The following is a 12,693-nucleotide window of genomic DNA, read 5'->3' on the forward strand; positions in this document are numbered from 1 at the left end:
TAAAGATATTGATGAAGCTGAAAATTTGGCTGTTCGCTTTGAAACACATCGATTGGCAGACAAGCAGAGGGGCAGACAAGTTCGGAAAATAGGTCTTGACAAGGACAACAAAAATGTTGAAGTCCAAGATGAGAAGACAGAAACAGTGAGAAAATTAGAACAGAAAGTTAAGGAACTAAGTGATTGGAAAGAAAAAGAGGAGACAAGAGAAAGGAAAAACAGTTACAGAAACCAGGGACAACAAAACAGAAATCCTTATCAAGGACAACAGAGTAACCAGTACCGAGGGCCATCACACCCAAGGGGCAATAACTCTGGATATGGAAATAACTCTTAGAAATCAATATAACTGGCAGAACAGGGGAGATAACCACAGACAACACGACCAGGGAAACGGAGTTGGGCCGAGTTCAGAGGCCACAACTCGGCAACAGATAAACCCAGGCCCCAAACACAACTAGAACATAGATTTATGGTGTACACTGCTAACGATGAAGGGTATTTTGTGGCAGCTAAAGTACAGGGTATCCCAATAACAATGTTGGTAGATACAGGTTCAAATGTAAATACACTTAAAAGCAGTATTGTAGAGAGTTGGCCAGAATTTTTGCAACCTGAGGTGGAACCAGTAAAACAAACAATGCTGACTGTAACAGGAGAAAAAGTTCCATTTCATGGGAAGGCAAAGGTGAATATTTCTATAGGATTGCATACTTTTCAACATGAAGTATACCTAGCTGATATACAGGGTGATGGAATTTTAGGGGTGGACTTTTTGTCTGTAGCAGAGTGTGATATACTGTTTAGTAAGGACTGTTTACTACTGAAGGGTGAAAAAGTGCCTTGTTGCATGAATTTAAGAAGTATTACACCAAGCTGCTGTAGGATTACAATGTTGGAAAATGTGGTAATACCACCCAGAACTGAGATGATTGTTGCTGGGGTGCCAATAGATGGAGTAGCCAAGGGGACAGGTATAATAGAACCTGTAACTCAGTTTGTAGCAAAGAGTGGTTGTTTGGTTGGCAGAGCAATAGTAGATCCTAAGAATGGCCTTGTACCTCTTAGGATAGCTAATGTAGGTACTGAGCCATATACTATATTTAAGGATACAGTAACAGCTACTTATGAACCTGTAAATCTTCCTGAAGAGAGAGAGAATAGACAGACTGATGGAAGCTTGAAAGATGAGAGAGATATACCTGAACACCTGAAAGATCTGTATGAAAGAAGTTCTAAGAATTTGTCTTTTAAACAGAAAGACAGCTTGAAGGAAATACTGATCCAGTACCAAAATGTTTTCTCAAAGAGCTCTGGAGATATTGGGCGAACAAATTTAGTGGAGCATAGAATAGACACAGGAGATGCGAGACCGGTGAAACTACATCCCTACAGGATTCCATTAGCTAAGCGATTGCAGGCAGAAAATGAAATCAAGGAAATGGCAGACAAGGGCATCATAGAGCCATCTGAAAGTCCATGGTGTTCACCAATTATAATGGTTCCTAAAGCTGAGGGGATCAGATTTTGTTGTGATTTTAGAAAACTGAACCAACTTACACGCAAAGATTCCAAGCCACTTCCACGTATTGATGACACGCTAGATGCACTTTCTGGAGCAGAGTGGTTTAGTACACTTGATCTGAAGTCCGGTTTTTGGCAAGTAGGTCTTGCTAAGGAGGATAGGGAAAAGACCGCCTTCTCTATTGGCAGTGACTTGTGGCAGTATACAGTCATGGCCTTTGGTCTATGTAATAGTCCAAGTACATTTGAGAGGCTTATTGAAAGGGTGTTGCTTGGGTTAACTTGGAAACTGTGTCTAGTGTATCTAGACGATATAATAATATTTTCCAAGACATATGAAGAGCATCTGGTAAACCTTGGTGAAGTTCTCCAGAGACTTGGGAAGGCAGACTTAAGACTGAGTCCAAAGAAATGTAATTTGTTACAAGAACAGGTTACCTTTTTGGGGCATATTGTAAACAAATCTGGAGTAGCTACTGACCCAGAAAAGGTCAAGTCAGTTGTAACAAAAATGTGAAGGAGGTGAGGAGTTTTTTAGGACTTTGCTCCTACTATAGGAAATCTGTACACCAGTTTGCTAACATAGCCAAACCCCTACACCGGTTGACAGAGAAAGATCGTATATTCCAATGGACTCCTGAATGCCAAGGAGCTTTTGAGACTGTAAAGGAGAGCATGACAAAATCTCCAATTCTTTCATATCCTCAACAAGAGGGTTTATTTGTCCTTGACACTGATGCTAGTGCCACAGGCATGGGAGCAGTACTCTCACAATTACAAGATGGGGTAGAAAAGGTGATTTGCTATTTTAGCAAATGTTTCTCAAAAGCAGAGAGGCATTATTGTGTAACTAGGAGAGAACTGTTAGCTGTTGTCAGTGCCATTAAACATTTTCACCATTATTTATATGGGAGAAAATTTCTTGTGAGGAGTGATCATGGGGAACTGAGGTGGCTGCTTAACTTCAAAATACCTGAAGGGCAAATGGCTAGGTGGCTGGAAACTTTGGCTGCTTATGACTTTTCTATTGAACACAATGCAGGACGCATCCACTCTAATGCAGATGCACTGTCCCGAAGACCATGTGAGGGAAGTGAATGTACCTATTGTAGGAGAGCAGAAACAAAAATGCGAGAGCATGGAACAGGGAGGGGGCAAGACTTGCGGAACAGTTGAAACTGATATACAGACACTCGCAGTTAGCACAAATATTTCAACTAAAGATAGTAAGGAAAATGAGGAAATGTATTATTGTGGGGTCATAGAAATTGACAAAGAGTTATTAATAAAGGACGATGAGGGCAAGGATATTAAATTACTGCAATCCCTAATGAGGATTATACTTACAGAGTTATTGTTTGGCAAGAACTCAGGAAAATTTCCCAGTGTTGCCAATAGTGTTGAGGCAGTGCAAGCCGACACTTGTAGTGATGATGTAGCAGTTGAAGATGGTATTAGAGGTCTTGTTTCCTCAGTTTCCCGCAAAAGTTCCCCTGCTTTGTTAGGTGGTAAGGTGCAACCAGAAGTTAAGTCGATGCCAGTTCAATTAGAGTGGGTGGAACAGGAGGTTTCTGCAGACACATGGTGTGACAAAGTTCAATGTGGTGCTCCAAAGGTTAAGATGAGACAGGTCAAGTCAGTGTCATTAGTTCAGCCTCATTCTGAAAAAGTTTCCTCCGACACACTGAGCGACAAGGATCACAGTGGTGCTCCAAAGGTGAAGATGAGACAGGTCCAGGCAGCATTGAGTGTTCATTCTGAAAGTAAAGAGAACAAGATTGAATAGCTTGCAGGACAAAATTTAGCAACTGAAGACTTGGAGATAGAAGACTTAGACCAAGAGAAAGTAAAGAAGCTACAAAGGGCAGAAGAAGTTTTGGATTTGGTTATTCATTGGAAATTGTCAGGTACCAAGCCTGTATGGGCTGATGTATCAAAATATGGAGAAGTAGTTAAGTACTACTGGTACCGTTGGAGTCTGTTTGAGTTACACGATGGAATATTGTACAACAGAAGAGTAAGTGATGATGGAAAGGATTGTCGTTTACTTACAGTCATACCTGCATCACTAAGGAAATTAGTCCTAGAACAGTTGCATGACAGTCGCACTGGAGGACATCTTGGTGATTCTTTTGGCCACATATGTCCAAGTACGTAGAAAACTGGTGTTCAACCTGCGATATATGTGCTTCAAGGAAAATGCCAACAAAACGGCCTCGAGCACCTATGAAGCAGTACAATGTTGGTGTACCTATGGAACGTATTGCTGTTGACATAATGGGTCCTTTACCAAGGTCAAGGAGAGGAAACATGTACCTCATGGTTGTAGGCGACTACTTTTCAAAATGGGTTGAGGCCTATCCGATTCGGAATCAGGAAGCAGAAACAGTAGCTAGCAAGCTAGTGGAACGTTTTATAGCAGTATTTGGGGTTCCATTACTAATCCATACTGACCAGGGTTCAAACTTTGAGTCAAAGTTGTTTCAAGGGACTTGTAAACTTTTAGGGATGGAGAAAACTCGAACTAAAGCTATGAGACCACAGTCAGACGGAATGGTGGAGAGAGCGAACAGAATCATTGCCACACTGATCTCATCTTTTGTTTCAAGTCATCAGAGGGATTGGGATGAATATGTACCTCTGTTGATGTTGGCGTACAGGTCGTCAGTTCATGCATCCACTGGAGTTTCTCCCTCTAAGATGATGTTTGGTCGTGGAGTCAAACTCCCCATAGACATCATGTTAGGAAGACCTGGAAAACACAAGAGTACATCAGAAACTAAATATGTATATAACCTGGAGCAAACATTGCTGGACATCCATGATTTGGCAAGAAAGAAGCTTACACTGGCCAGTGATGTCATGAAAAAGAAATATGATCATCGCATAGTACAGAACCACTTTGAGATAGGAGAGCTGGTTTGGTACTTCAAACCAAAGCAACCAGGCAACAAACCAAAATTTCAACGATCCTGGGTGGGTCCTTTTCTATCTTAGACAGAGTGGGCGATATCTTTTATCGAATTAAACCTGGGACTCGGGCAAAGCTGATACTTGTTCATCATGATAGATTAAAGAAATATAGGAGTCGTAAGTGCTGAGCTTGAAAGGAATCATGAAATATATCGTGGATATTGTTCCAGTGCACATTAGCTGTTAATTAGAGTCGGACATTACACTTGCTATGTCGAATAAAAATTGAATACGGAGCAGAGAGTAGACACTCATGCTTACATTTTCCTTCACTTCAGATGGAATATCAGTGCTTGCTGTGCGGGGACATTAAGTTCAGCAGCAGATATGGAGTGGTGCGCCATCTGGAGGAGAAGCACTCAGGTTTCCGCTGGGAGTGCCAGCAGTGTTCGAAACTTTTCCCCCGCCAGGCCAATGGGACGCACAATGACCCCAAGGGTGAAGTGTGCAAGGGCACAGTGTTTTTGTGTATGGGTCCGGATGGCAGCAGAGGTAGTGCTGCCCGTAATCAGCTTGACAACTGGCGGAGGACGGCTCTGCCAAGTCTGTGGAAGTCGACGCCAGCTAAGGGTCAGAGGAAGCGACGTCCCTCCAGGAGAGAGTCACCCCCTCACAAGAGGGCAAAGCCAGAGGTTGTCACTGATGTGTCTCCAGCAAGGTCATTTACATCCTTACCCCCCTCGCCAAAAGTTTCCTTGGGTGCAGCTTCTCCGTCGCGTTCTAGATCACCGTCTCCAAAGAAGACTGCAAGGAAGGTCATGTCAAGGGCAGTTATTTCGTACACATCATCATCATCATCTTCTGAGTCATCGGATAACAGGTCACCGTCACCAATCCGTACAGTGTTTAGCGAGACAATCCTGCCCCCTGTAACGCCTCCTGTGACACCCAAAAAGACGCCACCCTCTACACCTCCCTCTAAGAAGACTGTAGTTCTCTCTCTAGGAGCGGCTAGGACATCAGTAATCAAAGCTCTTCCTGATGTGACCCCCCATCTGACCTAAAGGAGAAGCTGAGCATGGTACCAACATCGCTTTCTGTCGGCACTGATGATTTGTTGAAGCTACAGGAGGCTCAGGAAACACAACTTGTGTTGAATATTGGTGGGAGTGATTTCCGTACTACCAGATCAACTTTGCTGAAGGACCCCCAGTCAAAGCTTGCACGTATGGTATCAAAGGATTCGCCAGTCAGACCTGACAAGGGTGGAAAGTATTTTCTTGACAGAGATTCTCATCATTTTAGATTTATTTTAAATTATCGGAATAACTGCATATTAAATCCACGCCTATTGCCAAAGGACATCAGGTACCTTAATGAAATGCTACTGGAAGCAGAATTTTATAATTTGGAAGGACTGGTGAGGATAATTCACACCCGCTTGCTAGCTTTATATGCCTTGGAATAACTTTGGAAACATATTAAGGGGGGGTGGACATAAAAAGAAGTTATTTGGTACTACTTGAAGAGTGCAGCAGTGTTCCTGTGTAGTCATGTTCCTGTGTAGTCCTGTTCCAGTGTAGCAGTGTACCAGTGTAGCAGTGTTCCAGTAATGTGTTCCCATGTAGCAGGTTCCTGTGTTTCCATGTCAGTGTTCCTATGTAGCAGTGCTTTTAATAACATGTTCCTGTGAAGCAGTGTTCCAGTAATGTGTTCCCATGTAGCAGGTTCCTGTGTTTCCATGTCAGTGTTCCTGTGTAGCAGTGTTTTTAATAACATGTTCCTGTGAAGCAGTGTTCCAGTAATGTGTTCCCATGTAGCAGGTTCCTGTGTTCCAGTAAAGTGTGCCTATGTTGCAGTGTTTTTAATAACATGTTCCAGTGTAGCAGTGTTCCATGTCAGTGTTGTTCCAGTAATGGGTTCCTGTGTAGCAGTGTTCCTATGTTGCAGTGTGCTAGCAACATGTTCCTGTGTTCCCATGTTTGTTGTTGTATAAAGCTGCAGTGTTCCTTTACTTGTACCAGTGTACCTATGTACTATGCCAAAGTGGAAATATTCAGTATTATCCCATCTTATATTCCTGCTGATGATGAAGAGGATTCTACATGGATTCCGTGAGCGACGCTTGTGTGGACAATATCACATTTATGCGATGAAAAGTTCTGAAAAGACAAAAAAAAGTGACAGTTTAATATTTTTAATTGAACAAAGTTCAAGGAAATTGATAATTTGTATTTGTATTATGTACTTATTGAGTAGGCCTTAGATATATACAGTGATTATGCTACCAAAGCTGATTTGTTTCAGTCATTGACATAAATATTAACAAAGTTAATTATCAAAGCATGTTTTAGACTTAATGATAACTGAAATCAATTGTCAAGTAGAGTCAATGTGTGGAATAATCACTGTCAATGTTGCCTGACTGGATATGTTAATATGATAACTACCAGTATGTAATGTATATATGTTTACATCAGTGCTAATCGCAATAGTATGGTATGGTTACAATTATGAATATGCTATGAATGCTTTTTTAGAAATTAATACTGCAAACAGCAGAAAATTCTGTATTTGATAAGCTTGTCTTAGCTTTTATATTTCTAGAATGTTAAAGCAGAAACATCAGGAATTAACTTAATAGAGCTTAAACTCTAAAGTTTTGCAGTGTGAAAATTGACATATTGATTTGACAGAAAGAAATTAAATCAATTTAATGTAAAAAGAAAATAAGTTATATTGTTTGGAGTCAAAAGATAAGCACTTTGTGTTAATTCAGGCCACACCATTGTGTTATGCCTTACAAGTTACAAGTATAAACTACATGTATTTTTATTTCTGTGTTAAAGCAATTTGTATAATCTTTGAAGATAGAATACACACAAATTTAGAAGCAAAAGAAAAATTATATTTACCTGATTCTGTTTACATGTTTAAAAAATGCACCTGGTATCATGGTAAAGTTTACTTCAATTTCTTCAGAACTGAAAACCAAAATATGTACAAGTTAAAATCTTTGCTTGTGCTGTTCAAAATTTGAATTATTATTAGACAGAGTGAGCTGCAGACTTGTGTGAAGTTACAATTTCAATCAAATAATGTACATAATTATGCATTCAATGTTTGTTGTTTAATGTATTGTCATTTGCTATGACAATGTTAACTTTAGATTAACTTTTAAGAGTTGGGAACTATTTTTGTTTTCCCTTTCTTCTCAAACTTCAGTTACAGTTGATATTATATAATTAGGATAAATGAATTATAAAATTCTCTTGGAAATAATCATTATATATTTTATGGATAATTTCTTTCAAAGATAATAGATACAATTTGCCAGTGTTACTTACTGATAATTTTTGGATGAAAAATAATATATCATTATACCAACCTTTATTGTAGACAGAAGAGAAGTTGTTTGGGGTCCAAACATGTTTGTAGGAGGGGGCAATGTTATGCCGGTTGGCCTATTATCAAAGTAATTTGTGTGATCATGTCTTGTACATGTAGTTAGAAAGTGACAGTATTATTGTTCCATTATTGTACACGAATTTCACATTGAATACTTTGAGATTGTTATATTTTATGAGATTGTGTCATTCTATATGTATGCTATTTTAAATCTTAATGTGAGATGTTGTTGAAGTGTGTAATTACCAAGATTCGTATGCTGAAAGCTTACACAGTCCGATATGAACACCGAAATCTGTACTGTTATTGATACAGGAATTTCGTCTGTAAATTATCTCATATTGTTGTATTTCATCAAATTGTAACATGATACAAGTATTCCATCCAAATAAGACCGTAGTATTGTGTTGTGAGTCTGTAAATTAACGATATAACTGTTTAAATGCGAGGTGAAGACTGCATATTGAACCAATGTGTATGAGCAGACGACAAGTCCACCGCCAGGTGTAATCTGTATTTTTACGGGAAACACACGTTTATACTCAAAACGATTGTTCAGCGTGGTGAGATAACATTATACCTGTCATGTGTATTCCATTTAATCATACTGTCTGAACTTTTATAGTCCATTAGAGTAGAAAGTTTGTCTCCGACATAGCGGTTCGTCTTCTACGGCAGCCATATTTGTTTATCTTTTCGGTAACACTCGGTAGTCATCCACATAGTATTTACTCGGATCTCTCGGACTTTATTCACTTAGTATATTAAACGCGGGAGATCTCTCGTGTAAGTCATTTCAAGCAATATGATTGGCTAACACTTTCTATAAATTAAGAGCCGGGAGATTCGAAGGCTTAGTGTCATTTTGACCTCAGAAGCGAAAGCAGGCAAAGCGGAGAAACCAGGCTAAAGCAGGCAGCTGACTTTGATACATTTTGAGTAGCAGAGATGGAGAATGAGCAGAGAGCCGGTGTTAAGGTATTAAGAGAGAAATACTAGGAGATCACTATGATAATTAGAATATGTAACAGTAATATTAGGAGATAGGTGAGGAGAAAAGTACTAGGAGGTCATTATGAGATTATTAGGAGTAAAGGAGACATGTACTAGGAAAATGTGCTAGGTGCAATTTAGGAGAAATGTACAAGGTGCAATTTAGGAGAAATGTACTAGGTGCAATTTAGGAGAAATGTACAAGGTGCAATTTAGGAGAAATGTACTAGGTGCAATTTAGGAGAAATGTACTAGGAGCAAATTAGGATAAATGTACTAGGTGCAATTTAGGAGAAATATACTAGGAGCAATTTAAGAGAAATATATTAGGAGCAAAAATACTATGTGCAGCTAAATAGTTAAGTAAGATCATCTGTAACAACAGAAATGAGGTAGCTTCTGTCTGAAGCATACATTAAAGACATATAACTATTTTGTTCATATTCAACAACCTGCTAATTTATTCATAATCACATTGTCAATTAGTCAAAGGGAGACAACTCATCTCAACTTTGTACAGGTAACCTCTCAGGCTGCTGTGGGTTGTACTTTTATATTGTTTACTTGTCACTTAAATGTCTACAAATAAATTTCCACTTTAACTTGATTACTTTGTTGAGTCATTCTTGAAGAGTTTGCCACAAGCCAACAACCAGACGGATCTGTTTATAAATTATACAATGCATCGTCAGGAAAGATACTCGGCCAGACGGCAGACTGCTTAGAGTCTTGAGTACCTGACGATCGGGCATTGCAATATCAATAACACATCCACACGAAATTGTCAATTTTTTAGCCGACAACCTCTTGACAGACGAAGGCTGTGGACAGGTTCACTTCCATCAAATCTTTTATTTATTACAATGTAGCATAAAGCTGATGTCAACATGTTTTTTAATACTCACCCGATCCTTAACTAAGCCTCCAAAACTTTTCATTAATTATTTTAAGTTTCGGAAAACCTTTGCATCTTATTTCTTATCCACAACTTAATTATTTCTTCAGCATAGCCCCCCTCCCCCAACCGAAGTCGTCGTAAGCGTGGATATTCAGATAAAGTGTTTTTCTCCTGCCCACACACCTCCAATAACCCAGGTGGAGTATACATTGGTCTGGGGTGGATGTTGTGATATCTGTTCTGTAGCATTTAAGTGAGGTGGCACTATAAATGATGCCATTGGAAGCACGGTTCCACTACAAACAAAACACATAACATCTCCAGCACGTAGGCATACACACATAGTGAGATATTAGCCAGGTGGCATAAGACTAGTAATTAGCGCCTGATAAGGCAGCTCATGCGAATTCCTCAAAAATTGTATTAATTAATGTATATGCTAACTTTATTAATTGTATATTTATGTACTGTAAACGGTTTTAGAGTGGCTTATGTTAGCTAGATATGGCGCTATATCAAATGCTGTATATGATTATGATTATTATTGTTACTTGATATGTAACAAAAATTGGCAACTCACTAGCAAGCGATTCGACAAACGTGTCGAAATAAATAACTTCTGCTTTTTTGGGTTATAATTATAAAATATTAAAGTAGCCATGTCACCCTATCATAGGATGTTTAACGGAATTAATATGTCCAGGGGAGATATGACGCATGCTTGGTGCATATAATTTGGCCCGGGAAATAACCTATGCACAGCTAGCAGTATTGCACATAGAAGATAACCTAAATCACAAACAAGTGTCTGATAAAAGGTGTTTCTTGTTGACCAATAAGCTCGTAATCAGGACCCCTATTCATTAGTTCTGAGTTTGTGCTCAAACCTTATTTCTTCTACTGGTTATGAATTGATAAACAAATCTTAAATTGTCAATTATTTAGAAAACGTTTGAAGAGACTAAAACCCAAATACTGTTTCCAATGTTTACATTTGACTTTTTGATGGTTTGACATGATCTAATCGAGTTACAAAAAAGTTGGTTTGAGCACAGAACCCATGCTTGATCATGAGAACGGTTTCACGAATAGGGGTCCAGGGCTTCCTATCGGAAAATATGTACGTAGAGTGTACGATGGTTTTATATTAAAAAATGGCAGTTTTTACTCTTTTCACTTTTTTTTATTGTACCTCCATTCATTTGAAGACACGTCATACTTCTAAAATACAATTTAGCCATCCTTTTTTTCTGGCCTGCATCTAGTATTAAATGGTATTTGATATGATGCTGTTATTGCTATTTTTACTCTTTTTGTAGTATCACATGTTTGAAGTGAAATGCAAGAAATATTTAATGTAAATGCAAAAGTCAACATTTCATTTAAACTACCCTTAGCATACCTAGAGCCAACACATCGACGATTCATTCAGTGATCTGGCAACATTGGTATTTTAACTTTCAACATAACACCGCCAAATATTTTTCTTGTGTTTCCTCAGGGAAAAAAACGCAGTAGGAAGGTAGGCATTTTTTTTTTATTTTAAAAAATGTTTTACAATGCTTATATAGAGCAGAAGTTCTGACTTTAACAGTGCATATCCTTAAATGCCAATTAAAATTAAGATTACACACAAAACTAAAGGGTAGTTACAATAAGCGGAAACAGGATTTTCACATGTTGATATGTGCAATGTTAAAAGTATGTATGGTTAATCTGACAGCAATATTTAACGTCTAGTCAATGTAATGAGAAATGGAATTGCTCTTAGTTGTTTTGGTGCAGTAAATCTAGTCAAAAGATTATACTAGTGTATCATGAATATATATGTGATTTAACTCATAAAAACAATAACCTTAAGCGATGTGTACATGATCAATATTTCTGTGGTTTCAAATACAAATTTGAGGAAATGTCAGTAGATAGATTGTACAGGGATGTAATTTTAAAAACTGTCAGTAGATGACATTGTATGGTTCTAGTCAATATTGTTTAGATTCTTATACAATAAGTAAAAAAAATCAAAAATCAATACTCCAATGTGATACAATAATCATATCTTTTTACTTGTAGTATGAAAGGATGTTGTTACCTGAGATGGCATTGGTTGCTTTGGGTAACAGTGTTTTATAGGTTACCATGGGTTCCAATATCAGTTTTATACCCAGAGATAGATAAATGACATATATATAAGTTCTGAACTAGAATATGATTGGGAAGTGTTTTCACATTTATTGCGTTTATTCTGTTTGTCAATCTATATTTTATGCAATCATATGATTATCTATGTTCTGCTATATCTATACCAGGAAACTTGAATGATCTCTATCTCTCGTCTGTTTTAGTGTCCGAAGATTCAACCCACATACACGGGTAGCACGTGGTATGGATTGCTTCCCTTGCCTCATAAACCCGTCTTTTCTACAATTAGGCTTAATGAATGTATAAAAATGCATCTAATTTCTTGACATGAAATTGTCGTATAACGAAAATTAGAAAGATATGTAACTTGATATGGTATAAAAGTATTTACAGACATATATGTAACGAGATCGGAATAAGATAGTACCTATACAGCGTCACATAATAAGAAAATAATACAGTAATATCCCCTCTACTCATCTGCACCGACCACTATCCGAAAATACTTTCAATTACTCCAAACTACTAGCTACATTGTCGTTTGTTGCAAATAGGTAGTCATACATGTAATTTGTCTTGTGAGGAAGAAAATAAACAGCGCGATTGATGTTATGTTTATTTTTATTAAGCACTACTTAAGTGTCCACAGAGAAGTCTTATATCAATACACAGGTAAACAAAATCCGCAAAAAAATATACAAATGTGACTCATAAACCGCTGAATATTTAACATGTTCTATACACTTCCAGCTTCTATGTCTTATTGCAGTATACCTGTATCTTATATTAATTAACTACTTGCATATTGACAATAA

The 12,693-nt window shown here is 38.0% G+C and overlaps 1 protein-coding gene and 1 long non-coding RNA gene across 2 annotated transcripts; one reads left to right on the forward strand and one right to left on the reverse strand.

The window, feature by feature from the left end:
- The first annotated feature begins 4,168 nt into the window (after positions 1-4,168).
- On the forward strand, positions 4,169-5,501 carry LOC110465471 (histone H3.v1-like). Its single transcript, XM_021521306.1, has 2 exons — positions 4,169-4,278; positions 4,760-5,501. Exon 2 carries the CDS (start codon positions 4,776-4,778, stop codon positions 5,499-5,501), a length of 726 nt encoding a protein of 241 aa, XP_021376981.1. The 5' UTR covers positions 4,169-4,278; positions 4,760-4,775.
- A 1,020-nt stretch (positions 5,502-6,521) lies between these two features.
- LOC110465464 lies at positions 6,522-8,655 on the reverse strand. Its single transcript, XR_002464619.1, has 3 exons — positions 8,426-8,655; positions 7,353-7,421; positions 6,522-6,599 (listed from the first exon to the last, which is right to left on the reverse strand). It is a non-coding gene; the product is annotated as an uncharacterized LOC110465464 (long non-coding RNA).
- Positions 8,656-12,693: the final 4,038 nt, after the last annotated feature.

This window comes from Mizuhopecten yessoensis, unplaced genomic scaffold (assembly GCF_002113885.1).
Source record: "Mizuhopecten yessoensis strain PY_sf001 unplaced genomic scaffold, ASM211388v2 scaffold11081, whole genome shotgun sequence".
Lineage (NCBI taxonomy): Eukaryota > Metazoa > Mollusca > Bivalvia > Pectinida > Pectinidae > Mizuhopecten > Mizuhopecten yessoensis.